The sequence below is a fragment of the Phyllobates terribilis genome, unplaced genomic scaffold, assembly GCF_046119375.1.
Source record: "Phyllobates terribilis strain yellow unplaced genomic scaffold, ASM4611937v1 Scaffold_235__1_contigs__length_3068650, whole genome shotgun sequence".
In the NCBI taxonomy this organism is placed as follows: Eukaryota; Metazoa; Chordata; class Amphibia; order Anura; family Dendrobatidae; genus Phyllobates; species Phyllobates terribilis.
In genome coordinates, this window is record NW_027362995.1 from 1,640,113 (window position 1) to 1,661,093 (window position 20,981).

Here is a 20,981-nt window from a genome sequence, read left to right on the forward strand (position 1 = left end):
GGCATTCCTCACATGTATTAAAGCTTTCAAACAGTCGAAAATCATGCACACGGAGTGACTCAAACATAACATTCAAGCACGCCGAAGATACTCGGAAAACACCTGAGCATGCACGTAAATCTTGAGTAACGAGTATGCTCGCTCATCACTAGTGGTAAATAATTTTTGGGAAACTGAAGAGCAGGTAACTGAAGAGTTGGTGGAAAATCACCTATAAACATATAAAGATCTTGGCTGTAACATGTCCTTAAAGATTAATTTCTTAAATTCGCATCTAGACTTTGAACCACCAAACTGCGGAGCAATGAGGGACAAGCACAGTGAGAGATTTCACCAAGGTATTGTGTTTATGGAGAAAAGATATCAAGGAAATTGGAATCCATCAATGCTTGCAAGTTACTGTTGGACAATTGTAAGAAATGATCCGATGCAGGACTACAAGAGACAAGTGAAAAAGTTGTCACTGAATGAGGACCAAATTTTGTAGTGCAATTTCTGTAACTGTCTATATTTCCCAATAGGGTTTAAACAGGTTTTAGTTATTTGAATTGTTGCTACGTTTCCTCTAAATAAATATCAGAAAATTGGCATAACAAAAAATTCTGAATCTTTATATTTGCAAAATTAATGTTTCAAAGTATTGAAACTTTTATCATTAATTATATGTAGCAGTAAAAGGAAAACGCTTCGATATCATAGAAACAAGTCATTAAAATCATTAAGAAATGGCTCATTTCATAACTGAACTTGACAACTTTTGAAAATATGTAGAACAGTTATACATGATCAGAAAAGTCCTTGAGCTCGTCGGGTGGAAGGTTCTTCAGCTGCTCACTCGTGCAGCCTCTGTGCAGATACCGGTAACTTCCTCTCCTGCTTTGCTCAGTTAGATAAGTGTGGGGCTGGAGGAGAGCGCAGTTCTCTCAGTGATCAGGAAGGACACTGTCTCAGCGTTCTCCTCTGTCACAGGAAGCTGCCACCAGTCTGTAAGACGCACTCACTTATTAGCAAGATTTTTTCTTGCTAAAAGTGTGTCTTTACAAGTAAAACATTTGCCACATTAAGAATATAAAAAAGCTTCTCCTCTGAGTGATTGCTCTGGTGACTAAGAAGAGATGATTTCTTGACAAAACATTTCCCGCATTCTGAACATCTAAAAGGCTTCTCCCCTGTGTGAGTTCTTTGGTGCTTAACAAAATTTCATTTCTTTGTAAAACATTTCCGACATTCTGATCATGAAAATGGCTTATACCCTGTGTGAGTTCTCTGATGTTTGATAAGGCTTGATTTCTCTGTAAAACATTTTTCACATTCTGAACATGAAAATGGTTTCTCCCCTGTGTGAATTCTCCGGTGACAAAGTAAAGATGATTTCTTCACAACACATTTCCCACATTCTGAACATGAAAATGGCTTCACCCCTGTGTGAGTTCTTTGATGTGTAAAAAGAGTTGATTTCCTCATAAAACATTTTCCACATTCTGAACAGAAAAAGGGCTTTTCCCCTGTGTGAGTTCTCTGATGTTTGATAAGACTTGATTTCTCTGTAAAATATTTCCCACATTCTGAACATGAAAATGGTTCCTCCCCTGTGTGAGTTCTCTGATGTTTGATAAGACTTGATTTCTGTGTAAAACATTTTCCACATTCTGAACATGAAAATGGTTTCTCCCCTGTGTGAGTTCTCCAGTGACAAAGTAAAGATGATTTCTTCACAAAACATTTCCCACATTCTGAACAAGAAAATGGCTTCACCCCTGTGTGAGTTCTTTGATGTGTAAAAAGAGTTGATTTCCTCTTAAAACATTTTCCACATTCTGAACAGGAAAAAGGCTTTTCCCCTGTGTGGGTTCTCTGATGCCTAACAAATTGTGATTTCTGGTTAAAACATTTTCCATATTCTGAGCAGGAAAAAGGCTTCTCCCCTGTGTGGGTTCTCTGGTGTATAACAAAATCGGATTTCTGGCTAAAACATTTCCCACATTCTAAACATGAAAATGGCTTCTCCCCTGTGTGAGTTCTTTGGTGCATAACAAAACTTGATTTCTGTGTAAAACATTTTCCACATTCTGAACATGAAAATGGTTTCTCCCCTGTGTGCGTCCGAAGATGTTTAACAAGAGATGATTTCTCTGTAAAACATTTCACACATTCTGAACATGAAAATGGCTTCTCCCCTGTGTGAGTTCTCTGGTGACTAACAAAAACTGATTTCTGGATAAAACATTTTCCACACTTGGAACAAAAAAATCTATTCTCTGTTGTGTAAATGCTTTGATGTTTAAGAAAAGACTTTTCGAGGGAAAAACTATTTCCATATTCTGAATGTGAAAATGGCTTCTTTGCTTTAGGAGCAGTTCGTTTTTTAATGCTTATTTTGTGACTTTGATTTTTCTTAGTAGTCGGTAATGAATCAGAAGACAGGACCTGTTTCATAGGATCAGATGACAGATCTTTGTTGTGAAGGGATGATGGTATATCTGGAGTAATGGCATTCACTTCAATTGTATCCTGTGGGATCTCAAGATCATGTGATTTAAAAATTGAAGATGTCAGCTGTCCCTCTGATCTCCTGGTACTGTTATCTGCCAAGAAGAAAACCAATCATTATTTTTGAATAAAATATCCTTGAAATGTATATTTTTGAACATTTCTACTTAAACTATCAGTAAAAATGGCAAGTTATGTAAAAATACTGAATTCTTCACCAAGAAAATGACAGTTCACAGTCTAATAGAAAACCTCATAGGATGAACCAGTAGAGCGTGGTGTCCAACTGTTTGTTCATTCTTCCCCCCCAAATATGGAATAAAAGGCCAACAAACAATGTTATGTAGGCAAAAATAATACCAATAAAAACTTCTACTCATCTCACAAAAAAAGCCCCCACTCAGGTCCATCATCTGTCAATGGAAAAACAGAGGTTACCATATTATTAGTGGCTCAAAGATTCTTGAAAAGCAACATGGCTTCCATAAACCAATCCAGCAATATCCGCCCTCCTAAAGTCAGATCTCCCCCTCACTTCTGAGCCTTGCAGTGTGCCCAAACCACATTTAGCATCCATGTTTTTGGCATTACTATAGTGAGAAGAACCCACTTAATTTACGGTGTGTGTGTCTCCTGGAGCACAATCTGGGCACTATGTGTTGGGTAAAAAAATGGTATATTTGCAATTTTCACTCTCCACCATCCACTGCATGCTAATTTCCGGAAAGTGCCTGTGGAATCAATAGTCACTACTCCTATAGATTAATTCACAGAGGGTTAAAATTTCCAAAATGGAGTCACTTTATGTGGATTTCTATTGCTTTTATGACATTTTGTCATATTAGGGTTTCTGCAAATGGTGTGTCCCATCTCCTCTGGGACGCAGGTATTTCTGTCACCAGTCACCACCTTATTCATTTTACAGGCGGTGCTGGTGATGGAAGAGACATCAGAACCAGAAGCTCTGGGCGGCGCAGGCTCTGTCCAGCCACTAAGATTAGGGTTGCTGGGACCTGTAGTACCATCCAGTCTGGCAGTATGGGTGTGTGCTGTCCAGCTGGAGTAATCTACTAACTGTTTCAGTCAATCAGAAAGCACCGCACCCTACTAAAGCTGGAAGCATATTGCCGGAAGCTGCCAGATACAGCCTTGTTCTCCTCTGGTTCAGTCCTCTGTGCTCAGCTCCCGGATTATGTATTTGGTTCCTGTTGTGACCTCAACACGTTTACCGACTACTCGTGTCTTCTGATTTTGTATTTTCTTTAACCTCCTGGTTCTGACCCGGCTACCTGACTATTCTTCTTCTAATCTCACACCACAGAACAGCAGGTAACACCGTGGCCCAAGCCTAGGGGTCTCTGTGTAAGTCCAGATCCATGTAGAGGGGTTAAAGGATCAGGGTTAAGGCAATACTTGAGATCTGGAAAACAGGGTAGATAGCGCCAAGATTGTTCGTGGTGGCCCCAATTCATTGTGTCTGCAAATTATTCCAGCAAGATCTGCATTCAAATAGCTAAATGTCGCTCCTTCCCTTCTTAACTTGCCATGTGCCCAGACAGTAGTGTACAACTGTATACAGGGTATTGTTGGATTCAAGAGAAGTTGGAAAATAATTTGTAAGGTCCATTTGTTTCTTATTAACTTTGGAATTCTTCACAAAGGATATCACCACAAAGTGACACACGTCAGATTTGAAGAATAGGGCCTCATAAGGCTGTCTACAGAAAGTGGTTAAATAGTATTTTGGGCACTAACTACTTTAGTCAAAAACTGTGACTATAGACAATAACACATCTACTGAAATGATCAAACTCAACAGTCTCCATCAGTAAGTAGTGAGTAACTAGTGGTGAAACCTCTCTGTTGTAATTGGAGTATGGGGCTTGGGGGCTCTTGGCATTCTAAATGATCATAAGGGACAATATTTTCTGTCAGATGAGTTTCAAGAAGAAATATTAGACATTCAAAGAGAACTTTTTATATTAGTAAAAACCTGGGAGTCTGAACTGAAACGTAAATTGGTGTGCATGCAAAATGTAAATGCAAATTCACATAAGGCCATTAGACAGAAAAAAACAAAGACAAAAGCACAATACACAAATACCCAAAAGTAAATCGATAAATTGCAAAGTGCATAAAAGTAATGATAAATAATAAAGGGTATTTAGTTAACATAAATTTTTATCAAAATAATGTAAAAGCCATCCCGCCACGTCATGGCAACCCTTATGGGACAGTCCTAACTCTAATATTAAAACATTACCATTTGTCAAGTGACACATATATGGATAAGGGCTGAGAGACTGAACCCTTAGTAGAAGCATGGACCCGAGAGGCAGAATGAACCTTCCAGCTCAGAAAAAGGGCGGCCACACCCTTATATGCATTAATAAACATTAGACTACAAAGAAAAAACCTGGGAGTCTTTTTACTCTTTAAAATGGCTTTTACATTATTTTGATCAAAATTTAAGTTAAATAATAAAGGGTATTTAGTTATCATTACTTTTATGCACTTTGCAATTTACTTGTGGGTATCTGTGTATTGTGCTTTTGTCTTTGTTTTTTTCTGTCTAATGGCCTTATGTGAACATGTATTTACATTTTGCATGCACACCAATTTACGTTTCAGTTCAGACTCCCAGGTTTTTTCGTTGTAGTCTAATAAGCATTAGTGCATATAAGGGTTAACTAAATACCCTTTATTATTTATCATTACTTTTATGCACTTTGCGATTTATCCATTTACTTTTGGGCATTTGTGTATTGTGCTTTTGTCTTTAACTTTTTATATTAGTGCAGAGCTGAGGTGTTTTAAATTTAGCTTAGAGATATATCATGGCACAGGTGTAATGTTTTTTATGTAGTTTATCGCAATCCTGTTTGAAGTTAGTCAGTTTTAAAAGAAATTGAAAAGTCAGGATAAAGGGAAACTGCTGTTATTGTACAGAAATTCACACTGGGCCCTCACTGCACATTTAATGTTGTAGATCATAAAAGTGAAGTTTGGTCAGAAAGACTGGACCTGGTCTTGTATGAACCATATGAGCACATTCAGCAGCACAGAAGGGAGAGAAGGTAGATTCATCCAATAAGATATCAGGGATCTAGGAAGCCAACAGCATCATTACCCTCCGCTTTCTCTTACAGTCCCATCATAGTATTTTATTCTAAGCCCAGAGGGTAGGTGGTACTTCCACCTTGTAAGATCTATTGAAAAGGGCTTTCAATGCCCAAAGTCATTTGAACAGTTTTGGGTGGAGGAGAATCTTGTGGTCCAGAGGCAAAATGGTGATCACACAATTATGATACAGACGGACAACACCGTTGATAAAGAAGCCACAGCCGGTGACTGAGAAGAATCTGTGAATTCTCCGCATTTAGTGGTCACTACTCACCTGGGTAGTCATATGTAGGACTCTCCTCTTTACACCACTCATCACCCCTCACATATGTCTCTGTAGTATTAATATGGATCAGATCTTTACTCTGAAACAAATATTTCAAAAGTCACAGAGAGATGGAGAAATCACATCTATGATCAGCTCTAATCCTGCCATCTCCACCGTTCTCAATACACAAGTATAAAACATATAATACTGGTTGATAAAACAAGACTGAGCACAAGACCTTCACAGCCGTCTACACATCATAGGGGAGATCTCATGACACCTTCTCTCCATCTACCTGATGATCCTGAGGAACATTGGGGTCTTCTTGTTTACAGTCCTTTGGAAGAAGAGGATGGAGACATCTGTCTGGTGTTGTCCTCTTACTGGATAGATCTGGAGGAAACACATACAGGGACTGAATTCATTCTTTACATACAGATAATTAAAGGCCGTGTGTATTCAGTCCTGTCTATTACCTGGTGATGTGAAGGGCTGGGGAACCTCCATCATGATGTCCTTGTACAGATCTTTGTGTCCTTCTAAATACTCCCACTCCTCCATGGAGAAATAGACAGCGGCATCCTGACACCTTATAGGAACCTGACACATACAATGATACAGTCATCCCCCCCATTCCTTTCATAGTGTTACTGTATAATGTCCCAGCATTCCCAGCAGTGTCACCTCTCCAGTCAGCAGCTCAATCATCTTGTAGGTGAGTTCTAGGATCTTCTGGTCATTGATGTCATCATGTATCAGGGGGTGAGGTGGAGGCCCCGTGATTGGGCTCAGGGGTTTTTCCCATCCCTCAGACAAAGGGTCCTGACAGCGCTCACTAGAGGTCTTCTTCACTACTGTGTAATCCTGGTTATGGAGCGACACATTAATAAATATCACTATAGACATTTCCAGAGTCCTCACCTCTCCAGTTCTGTCCATCTGTTATTCCCATAGATAAGAATGATGTAATGTGACGTCATCAGAATCTCTCACCTCTCCAGTAACCCGGAAGAGGATCTCTAGGGTGAGGTGTAATATTTTCTCTACCATCTAGTCTCTGTCCATCTTTGATGGGTAAATCAGCAAAATTCTCTTATATAGAAGATATCCACTGAGAGGATCCAATACTGTAGAGAGAAGATGATGAGCCGATATATCATAAAAATCCTGTGTAATAGTACAATTACTGGAGATAATAAGGGAAACATGAGATTTATTATTTTACAGTATTTAGTTTTCTGCTTTACATCTTGTAATAAAACCTATATATTTTAGACCACAGACAACAAGCAGTTTCTTCCTCGGAGTCTGCAGCTGAATACGTTTCTCATAGACTCATCCTCCATGACACTAATTCTCATCTCATTTATCGACACTGGAATCAGTAATGGATTCCACATTCCTCTATTCCTCCTCATCTAGTGAGGAATGAACCCCAACAAGGCACCTTAAGACCTAGGCAACCCCTACTGCAATTGATCCCATATGGCCTACACCCCCAAAAATGGTCAGTCTGTTATTTCTGGATTTCATCGGACGCTCAGGAATCCAATTTGATGTCACACGCCTCACTGAAATTGACTTTTTAAAATTCTTTTTCAGAGACAAAATAGTAAATCTTATGGTGGCCCAGACAAATTTTTATGCCCATCAATTTTTACCCATTTTTTTCTCACCCAAAACCAAGTGAGGAACAATCAGAGAAAAGGTCACTAATTCTGCATTTATCACCCACTCCTGGTTTTGGCTCCCACTCCTGAGAAAAAATACTGACAAAATACTGAGCTGTGGCCTTATAGTGATAATGCATTGTGTCCTCCCTGAGACAATCCTAACTTTGATCGTCTACACAAAATTCGGCCAGTAGTTGACCACTTCAGCAGAACATTTGCAGAGGCGTACAACCCCCAAAGGAACATCTCTATAAATGAATCTCTGGTTCATTTCAAAGGGAGGGTAAAATTTCGACAATATCTGCCCAGAAAGAGGGTGTAGCGCCGGCGTCCCTGCCCTCTGCTAGGCAGGGACGCTGTTCCCCTCACCTCTCTGCTCTGTGCCCGGCGTCCTCCTCCCGCTCTGCTGGCAGCGCGCGCTCCTTCCCGGCCACTGTGCTTAGGGCGCGCACGCTCTCCCTCCCTCTTAAAGGGGCCGCGCGCGCCGTCCTAAGGAGTCCCCGGCCAATGGCCGGAGGACTTCACCATATATAAGGCACCTCCTCCAAAATGGAGGTGCCCGAGCAATGTTGTTGCACTGTTCACTACTCTGCTTCAGCCCTCAGGTCCCGTTGCCAGTTACCTGCCAGATACCTGCCAGATTCCTGCCAGCTTGCTGTCTTATTCCTGCCTGATATTCTGCTACCTGCCTGCTAGCCTGAGGTCCGACGGTCTGCCTTACTACTCCTGTCAGTCTGTCTAAGGACCAGCTTGCCCGCTCACCTGGGAGCGCACATCAACTACCAGCCTGCTTGCCTGAGGTCCGACGGTCTGCCTTCCAACTCTTGTCAGTCTGTCTATGGACCAGCTTGCCCGCTCACCTGGGAGCGCACATCTGCTACCTGCCTGCTAGCCTACCTGGAGGCTCTGCCGTCACGTGCGGTGACCACCTGCCTGTCCAGTGACTCCTGCCCGCTCACCTGGGAGCGCTCATCTGCTGCCTGTCTGCTAGCCTACCTGGAGGCTCTGCCGTCACGTGCTGTGACCACCCGCCTGTCCAGAGACTTCTGCCCGCTCACCTGGGAGCGCTCATCTGCCGCCTGTCTGTTGGTCTTCCTGGAGGCTCTGCCGTCACATGCTGTGACCACCCGTTTATCCAGAGACTCTCGCCTGCTCACCTGGGAGCTCACGTCTGCCATCAGCCGCCACAGGTCGTACCAACCCTTTACCCAGAGACTGCCCCGGTCACTTGCCGTGACCATCTGCCCGTTCACCCAGAGACTGCCCCGGTCACTTGCCGTGACCATCTGCCCGTTCACCCAGAGACTGCCCCGGTCACTTGCCGTGACCATCTGCCCGTTCATCCAGAGACTGCCCCGGTCACTTGCCGTGACCTCCTGCCCGTTCTTCTAGAGACTGTCCCGGTCACCTGCTGTGACTGCCTGCCTGGTCGCCACCCGCTCCCTTACAAGGACCGCCCCCTTGTATAGTAGCTCAGAGGTTCCGCCTCCCAGACCCGTTACAGTTTGCTCGGGCCATGGAACCCGGTGGCACCCAAGCTCCCTCGCTCTCGGACCTGTGTCATGAACTGTCCCGTCAGAGGTCCCAACAGGAGTCCATCCTGGGTCACCTGCGGAATGTCAATTCTCGCCTGGACACTCTGACTGCTCCGCCAGCAACCTCCGCCAGTGCCATGACTCGCAATCCGGCAGCTCCGCTGTCCACTAATACCATGGTATCCTACCCCGGACCCCGGCTTTCTGCACCTCCTCGCTTCGGAGGCGACTCCGCCCAGGCTCGGGGCTTCATAAATCAGTGCACCCTGCACTTTGAACTCCTGTCCCACCAGTTTAACTCCGACCGGGCCAAAATTGCCTTCATCATGTCCCATCTCACCGGGGAGGCCCTGGCCTGGCTAAATCCTCTATGGGAGAGAGGAGACCCCCTGGTGTCCGACTTGCCTGCCTTTCTCATGGCTTTCCGGAAAGTCTTCGACGAACCCGGACGGAAGACCTCATCCGCATCATCACTGCTACGCCTCCGTCAGGGAAGTCTCACCGTGGGCCAATATGCCATACGGTTCCGTACCCTTGCCTCGGAGCTGGCCTGGGATAACGACGCTCTGGTATCCGTCTTCTGGGAGGGTCTGTCCGGCCGTATTAAAGATGAACTTGCCGGTCGGGACATTCCTACCACTCTCGATGACCTAATAACTCTTGCCACCCGGATTGACCTACGGTTCCAGGAGCGTGCCAAAGAGGTCACCCGTGAGAGGAGGTTTCCACGTCTAGCTCCTACTTTTCAGAAATCCGTCTCTCCCCAGGTACACTCTCCTGAGCCTATGCAGGTCGACCAGACCAAGATGGTCAAAACCCGTCAGGACTTACGCCGTGCCGAGGGGAGCTGCTTCTACTGTGGCAGTAAGGAGCACCGGATCCGTGCCTGCCCGGAGAGGTCGGGAAACGCCTGTGTCTAGGTTCGCTCAGAGAGGTCGACCTAGACAAGAATAAATCCTCTCCATCTCTGCTGCTGTCAGTCTCAATTGTCTGCGGGAAGAACCGTTATTTCGAACTAGCCCAACTTGACTCTGGAGCAGCCGGGAATCTTATTTCACAGTCCCTGGTAGAGAAATACCGCATCCCCACCAAACCTCTGGCTGTACCCTTGTCTGTTGCTGCCGTGGATGGGGGTCTCTTACCACGCCCCATCCAACTCATCACCGAATCCATTACTCTGCAGGTGGGAATGCTGCATTCTGAGAGTATCTCCTTTCATGTTCTGCCTGGACTCTCTCACGCCCTCTTGCTAGGCCTACCTTGGCTCCAGAGACATGCACCCGTGCTTGACTGGCAGACCGGAGAAGTCCTTCGCTGGGGACAGGACTGCCATAAGACCTGTCTGGTTCCCGTCCATCCCGTCCGTCCTTCTCCTACCCCAGCTAATCTACCTGGACTTCCGATTCCTTATTGGTCTTATGCTGATGTCTTTAATAAAAAGGAGGCAGAGACACTACCCCCTCATAGACCATACGACTGCCCTATCGACCTGTTACCTGGTACTACTCCTCCCCGTGGGCGTATTTATCCATTATCCGCTGCTGAGACCCGGTCGATGTCCGAATATATTGAGGAGAATCTGGCCAGGGGATTCATCCGGAAATCTACCTCCCCGGCGGGAGCAGGCTTCTTTTTCGTCAAAAAGAAGGACGGCTCTCTCCGTCCCTGTATAGACTATAGAGGCCTTAACCAGATCACGGTGAAGAATAAGTACCCCCTTCCGCTCATTCCGGAGTTATTTGATCGTCTGAGGGGGGCTAGAATCTTCACCAAACTGGACCTCCGTGGGGCGTACAACCTGGTTCGTATCCGTCAGGGGGATGAATGGAAGACGGCATTCAACACCCGGGACGGCCACTATGAATATCTGGTAATGCCCTTTGGTCTCTGTAACGCTCCTGCCGTCTTTCAAGAGTTGGTCAATGACATCTTCCGGGACCTTCTCTACTCCTGCGTAGTGGTGTACCTGGACGACATCTTGGTCTTCTCTCCGGATCTCCAGACTCACCGGAGGGACGTTCGTCAGGTCCTGCTCAGGCTCAGGCAGAATCACCTCTTCGCTAAATACGAGAAGTGCCTCTTTGAGCAGACCTCGCTTCCGTTTTTGGGCTACATTATTTCTCAGACCGGCCTACGAATGGATCCAGAGAAACTGTCTGCCATCGAGAAATGGCCTCGACCGGAGGGGTTGAAGGCCATTCAGCGGTTCCTGGGCTTCGCCAACTACTACCGCCTCTTCATACCGCACTTCTCTTCCCGGACTGCCCCAATTTCCGCGCTCACCCGTAAGGGTACTAATCCCAAAGAGTGGCCGCCCGAAGCAGAGGAGGCCTTTCTTTCCTTAAAACAGGCCTTCTCTTCCGCCCCGGTGCTGCATCGCCCGGACGGCAACAAGCAGTTCTTCCTGGAAGTTGACGCCTCCTCCTCTGGAGCCAGAGCGGTACTTACTCAAAAATCATCTTCCGGGAGGATGGTAACTTGCGGCTTCTTCTCTAAACTCTTCTCCTCCTCAGAGCGCAATTATTCCATAGGAGACCGAGAGTTATTGGCCATCAAACTGGCATTGGAGGAGTGGCGTTACCTGCTCGAGGGGGCTCTTCACCCGGTAATAATTTACACTGACCACAAGAACTTGGCTTACCTCCAGCATGCCCAGAGACTTAACCCGCGCCAAGCCCGGTGGTCCTTGTTTTTTGCTCGCTTTGATTTTGTTCTTCATTTTCGCCCGGCTGACAAAAACGTCAAGGCGGACGCCTTGTCTCGATCCTTTCTGGTGTCTGATCTCGAGGAAGATCCGAAACACATCATCGATCCCGCCAGAGTAATGCAGGTGGCTCCCGTGAGTCTAAATCGTCTCCCTCCCGGAAAGACGTTCGTATCAGTACCTGATCGGGAGAAGATCCTTCACTGGGGTCACTCGTCTAAACTGGCTGGCCACGCCGGTCAGAAAAAGACCCTCCAGCTTATTACCCGGCACTACTGGTGGCCTACCCTGCACAAGGACGTAATAGACTTTGTTTCTGCCTGTGTGTCCTGCGCCCGCAACAAGGTTCCGAGACATCTACCAGCCGGTCGCCTCCTTCCGCTTTCTGTACCTGCTGCCCCCTGGCAGCATATAGCAATGGACTTTATAACTGACCTCCCAGTCTCTGCCGGTTGTACGGTCATTTGGGTGGTCGCTGACCGCTTCTCCAAGATGGCTCATTTCGTTCCCCTGCCAGGCCTCCCGTCTGCACCCGAGCTAGCGAAAGACTTTATTCGTCACATCTTTCGTCTTCATGGCCTGCCCCTCCACATCGTGTCGGATCGTGGGGTACAGTTCACCTCACGCTTCTGGAGAGCCACTTGTAAACTGCTAGACGTCACCCTGGACTTCTCTTCCGCTTACCACCCACAGTCCAATGGTCAAGTGGAGCGGATCAATCAGAACCTGACCAGTTACCTCCGGCACTTCGTTAATGCCCATCATTCAGACTGGGTGGATCTCCTACCATGGGCCGAGTTCTCTTATAACAATCACGAGAGCGAATCCTCCTCCAAATCCCCGTTTTTTGTAGTCTTCGGTCAGCATCCTCGGATTCCTTTTCCTGTCTCCACCTCTGTGGACAACCCGGCTGTGGAATCTCTCGTTAGCAAATTTTCCTCCATTTGGGAGAGTACCCGATCCGCACTCCTTCAGTCGTCCGAACGGATGAAAAGACACGCTGACAAAAAACGCCTGGATCCTCCACAATTTCGTCCTGGAGATAAAGTCTGGCTCTCATCTAAATATGTCCGACTCAAGATACCTTCTTACAAGTTAGGGCCTCGGTTCATCGGTCCTCTGGAGGTCATCAGTCAGATCAACCCGGTGGCCTATAAATTGAAACTCCCGGCCAACGGATCCCTAACTCCTTCCATGTATCTCTCCTCAAACCTGTGGTACTTAACTCTTTTTCCAAGTCTACAGGTACGCCTCCTGCTCCGGTTTCTGCTGAGGACGAGTTTGAGGTAGAGAACATTCTTGCCACCAAAAGGGTAAGAGGAAAGACCTTTTTTCTAGTAGATTGGAAGGGGTTTGGTCCTGAGGAGAGAACGTGGGAGCCCCGAGAGAACATCCATGCCCCGCTCATCCTTGCTAAATTTCTGTCTGGCCTAAAAAAGGGGGGGCCTAAAGGGGAGGGTACTGTAGCGCCGGCGTCCCTGCCCTCTGCTAGGCAGGGACGCTGTTCCCCTCACCTCTCTGCTCCGTGCCCGGCGTCCTCCTCCCGCTCTGCTGGCAGCGCGCGCTCCTTCCCGGCCACTGTGCTTAGGGCGCGCGCGCTCTCCTTCCCTCTTAAAGGGGTCGCGCGCGCCGTCCTAAGGAGTCCCCGGCCAATGGCCGGAGGACTTCACCATATATAAGGCACCTCCTCCAAAATGGAGGTGCCCGAGCAATGTTGTTGCACTGTTCACTACTCTGCTTCAGCCCTCAGGTCCCGTTGCCAGTTACCTGCCAGATACCTGCCAGATTCCTGCCAGCTTGCTGTCTTATTCCTGCCTGATATTCTGCTACCTGCCTGCTAGCCTGAGGTCCGACGGTCTGCCTTACTACTCCTGTCAGTCTGTCTAAGGACCAGCTTGCCCGCTCACCTGGGAGCGCACATCAGCTACCTGCCTGCTTGCCTGAGGTCCGACGGTCTGCCTTCCAACTCTTGTCAGTCTGTCTATGGACCAGCTTGCCCGCTCACCTGGGAGCGCACATCTGCTACCTGCCTGCTAGCCTACCTGGAGGCTCTGCCGTCACGTGCTGTGACCACCTGCCTGTCCAGTGACTCCTGCCTGCTCACCTGGGAGCGCTCATCTGCTGCCTGTCTGCTAGCCTACCTGGAGGCTCTGCCGTCACGTGCTGTGACCACCCGCCTGTCCAGAGACTTCTGCCCGCTCACCTGGGAGCGCTCATCTGCCGCCTGTCTGTTGGTCTTCCTGGAGGCTCCGCCGTCACATGCTGTGACCACCCGTTTATCCAGAGACTCTCGCCTGCTCACCTGGGAGCTCACGTCTACCATCAGCCGCCACAGGTCGTACCAACCCTTTACCCAGAGACTGCCCCGGTCACTTGCCGTGACCATCTGCCCGTTCACCCAGAGACTGCCCCGGTCACTTGCCGTGACCATCTGCCCGTTCATCCAGAGACTGCCCCGGTCACTTGCCGTGACCTCCTGCCCGTTCTTCTAGAGACTGTCCCGGTCACCTGCTGTGACTGCCTGCCTGGTCGCCACCCGCTCCCTTACAAGGACCGCCCCCTTGTATAGTAGCTCAGAGGTTCCGCCTCCCAGACCCGTTACAGAGGGGCATGTACGGAATTAAACTGTAAAAGCTGTGCGAGAGTACCTCAGGGTACACCCACAGATTTAGGGTCTAAGAAGGGAAGGACACCCAGATTAACCAAATTACACCCAAATTAACAAGTGGGAAAATTGTGTAGGAACTGCTGCACCCACTGCTGGATAAGGGTTATCACCTCTACTTTTACACCAGCATTCCAATCTTCAAGACCCTCTCAGTCAGAGGTACAGTTTCATGCTGCACTTTGCGAAAAAAATGAGGGAGGCCTCCCTAAGTTGCTAATTGGGCAACTGCTGAGAAAGGGAGAAATAATTAAACTACTCAACCAGTATAGGTGCTTCATAATAATTATTGTACAGTGAAAAAAACTCTGATTAGGTGCACTTGCAGACTACAGAGTAAGGGGACAAAAATCGCTAAAAAACATCAGAACCATGGACTGAAAAAAAGACGATCGAAAAAATCCCAAGTGACAGAGTATCATATAAGAGATAAAGCCTTTATTAAGGCATGTTTAAAATCAATATAATACAGGTAATTGGAAATGGCGACAGGGATTGTGACATGCACATGAAAAAAGGATGTGCGTATTACCCAGAGATCACACAGGAAATATTTGTGAAGTACAGATAATTATAAACATCAAAATGTTAGTCTGCCAATGGTGAATTCACCAAGTGTGAAATCATACAAGTGTGGCATATTGAAGAATTAGACCTGAATTTAATACTATGTATATAGTTTGCATCTTGTCATCTATGATCATCACACTCTAATCAGCATGTCCATTTGTCTATTCTTCTTGCAGATACAGCACCCAACTTTCCATGTGTGTGACATATCTTGCCTCTCCTATGTTGCCTAACTCGGTATGTTTGTTAGCTGAACAGTATATTGAAGAATTAGACCTGAATTGAACCTGAAGTGAACCGAAAGAAACTAGATACCCAGGCAAAGAAAACAATGTTTCTGTTTGTTTTCACTCTCTCTCCTATAGTCCTCCACTTTCTACTAACCCCCCTAATCTCTACACCAAGTAATGAACTCTTCATCTCTCCCTCCATCATCCCCATTCACCTCACCTCTTCCTCGGAACTATTTCTCAATATTTACTCCTGAGTCTCCAAACACAAGACATCCACCTAAGGCTCTCTCCTGCTCCCACCTGCTAACACTTTCCCTGCTCCTTCTGACTGCCAGCGATATCTCTCCAAATCCTGGCCCTCCTCAGCACATACCCACAGTCACTTCCGCCTCCTATCCACTGTCAAAAACTCTCACAACCTTTGAAATCTTATATTCATCCGTCCAGCCCCCGCTTCTCCAGTCCCACTAACAGGAGCTCTATGGAACGCTTGCTTCGTCTGCAACAAACGTTCCTACATCCATGATCTTTTCATTACTAACAAATTTTCCTTCCTTGGCATCACTGAAACGTGGCTCAACCCCTCTGACACAGCCTCTCCAGCTGCACTTTCATACGGTGGATTACATCTTTCTCACACACCCCGCTCCAACACCAAGCATGGTGGAGGAGTAGGTTTACTCCGGTCAGATAACCGCTCTTTCACTCAAATCCCACTGCCACCCTCCGATGCTCTCCCCCCTTTTGAGGTGCACTCTGTGCGCATCTACTCCCCCTCCACCTCTAACTGGCTGTCATTTACCACCCCCCAGGACCAGCCACCACTTTCTTCAGCCACTTCACCACCTGGCTCCTTCTTTTCCTTTCCGCTGACATCCCCACTATCATCATGGGTGACTTCAACATCTCCACTGACACTTCCCACTCATCTGCCTCTAAGATTCTATCCCTCAGTTCCTCCTTCGGCCTTGCTCAATGGTCTTCTGCCCCCACTCAAAGATGGCCACACACTGCACCTCATCTTCACCCACCTCTGTTTCCTATCTAACTTCTCTAACTCAACTCCCCCCCTGTCTGATCACAACCTACTTACATTCTCTTCCCTCTCCTCTCCAGGTGACAATCCTTACTTCACAAACTAGCATACTCTCGCAAAAATCTCAAACACCTTGACCTACACTCACTAAATCCCTCCTCCCTCTTACAGACATAAGTTCATTACACAATGCAGATGCTGCTGCCACTTATATAACACTACAACAGCTGCAGCTCTCGTCGGTCGCCCCCCTCACACATACCACAGCATGCACACTCAAAAGGCAACCCTGGCACACCAACCTGACTAAAGAACTATGAAGACAAAAAAGGGGGTGGGGTAGAAAAGGTTTGAATTTAGCGATTGATAATGTGTGCAGATGAATTATTAATATTTATATATTTTTGGGGGGATAAAAACTGGTTGAGGGGTATACTCAGAATATGCCTCACCAATTTTTATGTAATATGCTTCATTTATATATGCATTTTTATATGTATGTATTTTTAAAGCATTGCCGTTAATGTCTGCCTCTTGCATCTTCATAGTAAGTTTATAATGTGTAGTTATTGACCTGTAATGCTTTTTTAAGTCCCTTTGTTATTTAATTGCAATTGTCTTTTTTAATGGTGATTAAGGGGTTAAGTACCAAATTCTCCCTTGGCACCTCCCATTGAGTTCCTTTGTTTTATGTATAAAAGTGCCTGTTTCTGCCATTTTCCCATAACTCCACCCGATGAAGGCAGCAGACCGCTGCAGAAACGCATTGTGGGCATTAATACTTCAATAAAGAGGTTTGTTTTATCCTTTTCCAGCGCCTTATCCAGTTTCTAGTGCCCCACTGACCACTTCAATTTGCACACTAAAGAACTATGAAGGGCCTCCAGGGCTGCTGAGCGGAAATGGAAAAGGTTCCACTCCAACGAGCATTTCATCATTCAAATGGTCCCTCAATTCTTTCAAGTCCCCACTTCCTGCAGCAAAACAAACCTACTTATCAGCTCTTATATCCTCCCTGTCTCACAACCCTAAACAGCTATTCAACACTTTCAATTCTCTCCTCCATCCCCCAGAGCCTCCTCCCTCTCCTGTCGTATCAGCCGAACACTTTGCCTCATTCTTCAAGCAGAAGATTGACACCATCAGACAAACTTTTGCCTAAAGTCCCCACAGGCACTCCTTATATCTACTCAACCCTCCTCCTCAAAAACCAGCTTCTCCACCATTACGGACGATCAAGTTTCCCCTTTACTCTCCAAATCACACCTCACCACCTGCGAATTTGACTCAATCCATCCTACCTCATCCCTAACCTCACCACAGTCTTCATCCCAACCCTAACCCACCTTTTCAACCTGTCAAAACTGATGTCTTCCCCTCATGTTTGAAACATATCTCGATCACACCCATCCTCAAAAAGCCCTCCCTTGACCTATCCTCTCTGACTAGCTATTGCCCCATATCACTTCTCCCCTATTCCTCAAAATGACTGGAACAACACGTCCATTCTGAACTGTCCTCCCACCTCTCCTCCCGCTTCCTCTTTGACCGCTTACAATCTGGCTTAAGACCGCATCACTCCACTGAAACTGCCCTCACTGAAGTCACCAAAGTCACCTACAAACTGCCCAATCCAAGAGACACTACTCTGTCCTCCTCCTCCTGGACCTGTCATCAGCCTTTGACACAGTGGACCATTCCCTTTTACTACAGACTCTCTCATGTCTTGGCACCACAGACTTGCCCCTATCTTGGATCTCTTCATACCTAACAGACCGGACATTCAGTGTCTCACACTCACACATCACCTCCTCATCTCGGCCCCTATCTATCGGTGTCCCCCAAGGTTCAGTTCTAGGGCCCCTGCTCGTCTCCATCTACACCTTCGGCCTGGGACAGCTCATAGAGTCCCATGGCTTTCAGTATCATCTCAATGCTGATGACACACAGTTCTACGTCTCTGGACCTGATATCACCTAATTACTAACCAGAATCCCACAATGTCTGTACGCTATTTCATCCTTCTTCTCTGAAAGATTTCTAAGACTTAACATGGATAAAACTGAATTCATCATCTTTACTCCATCTCACTCAACCCCACCGTCTGACCTATCCATCATAGTCAATGGCTGCTAACTCTCCCCAGTCCCGCAAAATCGCTGCCTCAGGGTAACCCTGGACTCTAATCTCTCCTTTAAACCACATATCCAAGCCCTTTCCACTTCCGGCCGACTCCAACAATATCTCCCGGATCCGCACATTCCTCAACCACGAATCTGCAAAAACACTAGTGCACTCACTCATCATCTCCTGCCTCAACTACTGCAACCTCCTGCTCTGTGGCCTACCCTCTAACACTCTCGCACCCTCCAATCTATCCTAAACTCTGCTGCCCGACTAATCCACCTCCCCCCCCCTGCTATTCCCTGGCCTCTCCTCTCTGTCAATCCCTTCAATGGCCCCCCATTACCCAGAGACTACAGTTGAAAACCCTAACCATGGCATAAAAAGCCATCCACAACTTGTCTCCTCCATACATCTGTGACCTAGTCTCCCGGTACTTACCTGCACACAACCTTCGATCCTCACAAGATCTCCTTCTCTACTTCCCTCTTATTTCCTCTTACCTCAATCGCATACAAGATTTCTCCCGTGCATGCCCGCTACTCTGGAACTCTCTACCCGAACATATCAGACTCTCGCCTACTGTGGAAACCTTCAAAAGGAACCTGAAGACCTACCTATTCCGACAAGCGTACAACCTGCAGTAACCACCGCTCCACCATACCGCTGCATGACCAGCTCTACCCTCACCTACTGTATCCTCACCCATCCCTTGTAGGTTGTGAGCCCTCGCGGGCAGGGTCCTCTTTCCTCCTGTACCAGTCGCTGACTTGTATTCTTCAAAATTATTGTAATTGTTTTTGCTATGTATACCCCTTTCACATGTAAAGCGCCATGGAATAAATGGCGCTATAATACTAAATAATAATTAAATCCTATTACCACACTCCCCTTCAGCATACAATCACGTTAGTATACCACTGGCTAATCCAGCAATGGCAAAAAGACTACTGATGATATAGTAGGAAAAATAATTATATGGGGATAGTGTATACCTGTTGTACTGTAGTCTAGAGGCAAAATGGTGACCACACGATTGTGATATGGCCGGACTACACCGTCAATAAAGCAGCCACAGCCGGTGACTGAGAAGAATCTGTGACTTCTCTGCATTTAGTGGTCAGTACTCACCTGGGTAGTCATATGTAGGAATCTCCTCTTTACACCACTCATCACCCCTAACATATGTCTCTGTAGTATTAGTATGGATCAGATCTTTACTCTGAAACAAATATTGTAAAAGTCACAGACAGATGGAAAAGTCACATCTATGATCAGCTATAATCCTGCCATCTACACTGTTCTCATTACACAAGTATAAAACATATAATACTGGTGGATAAAACAAGACTGAACACAAGACCTTCACAGCCATCTACACATCATAGGGGAGATCTCATGACACCTTCTCTCCATCTACCTGATGATCCTGAGGAACATTGGGACCTTCTTGTTTACAGTCCTGTGGAAGAAGAGGACGGGGACATCTCTCTGGTGTTGTCCTCTTACTGGATAGATCTGGAGGAAACACATACAGGGACTGAATTCATTCTTTACATACAGATAATTATAGGCCATGTGTATTTAGTCCTGTCTATTACCTAGTGATGTGAGGGGCTGGGGAACCTCCATCATGACATCCTTGCACAGATCTTTGTGTCCTTCTAAATACTCCCACTCCTCCATGGAAAAATAGACAGCGACATCCTGACACCTTATAGGAACCTGACACATACAATGATACCGTCATCTCTCCAATCCCTTCATAACGTTACTGTATAATGTCCCAGCATTCCCAGCAGTGTCACCTCTCCAGTCAGCAGCGCAATCATCTTGTAGGTGAGTTCTAGGATCTTCTGGTCATTGATGTCCTCATGTATCAGGGGATGAGGTGGAGGCCCTGTGATTGGGCTCAGAGGTCTTCCCCATCCCTCAGACACAGGGTCCTGACAGCGCTCACTAGAGGTCTTCTTCACTACTGTGTAATCCTGGTTATGGAGAGACACATTAATAAATCTCACTGCAGACATTTCCAGAGTCCTCACCTCTCCAGTTCTGTCCATCTGTTATTCCCATAGATAAGAATGATGTAATGTGACGTCATCAGAATCTCTCACCTCTCCAGTAACCCGGAAGAGGATCTCTAGGGTGAGGTGTAATATCCTCTCCGCCATCTTGTCTCTGCCCATATCCATCTTTGATAGATAAATAAGGATAATTCTCTTATATAGAATATCTCCACTGAGAGGATCCGACACTGTAGAGAGAAGATGATGAGCCGATGTAATATCATAAAAATCTTGTGTAATAATACAATTACTGCAGATAATAAGGGAAACATAGTTAGAAAATCAGAGATTCGGTAATACTGGAGTACTGATATTCTCTACAACACACCGGTATTCTGTTTGGCTATGAAAAAAATGTTTGCATTAGGCCCTAGCCCCACTATCAGTATTTGGTCAGCATTTTTTTCTCAGGAGTGGGAGCCAAAACCAGGTGAGGGACAATCAGAGACAAAGTATAATAGAAACAAGTCACCAATTCTGCATTTATCACC

At 46.4% G+C, this 20,981-nt stretch overlaps 2 protein-coding genes across 2 annotated transcripts; both read right to left on the reverse strand.

Annotated features, from left to right (window-relative positions):
* Positions 1–688: 688 nt before the first annotated feature.
* LOC141215252 (uncharacterized) lies at positions 689–6,823 on the reverse strand. The gene is made up of 5 exons (XM_073665566.1): positions 6,566–6,823; positions 6,358–6,481; positions 6,177–6,274; positions 5,888–5,978; positions 689–2,585 (listed from the first exon to the last, which is right to left on the reverse strand). Exons 1-5 carry the CDS (start codon positions 6,818–6,820, stop codon positions 1,234–1,236), a joined length of 1,920 nt encoding a protein of 639 aa, XP_073521667.1. The 5' UTR covers positions 6,821–6,823; the 3' UTR covers positions 689–1,233.
* On the reverse strand, positions 6,613–20,451 carry LOC141215264 (uncharacterized). Its single transcript, XM_073665588.1, has 6 exons — positions 20,230–20,451; positions 20,023–20,146; positions 19,842–19,939; positions 19,553–19,643; positions 6,875–7,008; positions 6,613–6,745 (listed from the first exon to the last, which is right to left on the reverse strand). The coding sequence occupies exons 1-5, from the start codon at positions 20,449–20,451 to the stop codon at positions 6,932–6,934; spliced, it is 612 nt and encodes a 203-aa protein (XP_073521689.1). The 3' UTR covers positions 6,613–6,745; positions 6,875–6,931.
* Between the last annotated feature and the right edge of the window lie 530 nt (positions 20,452–20,981).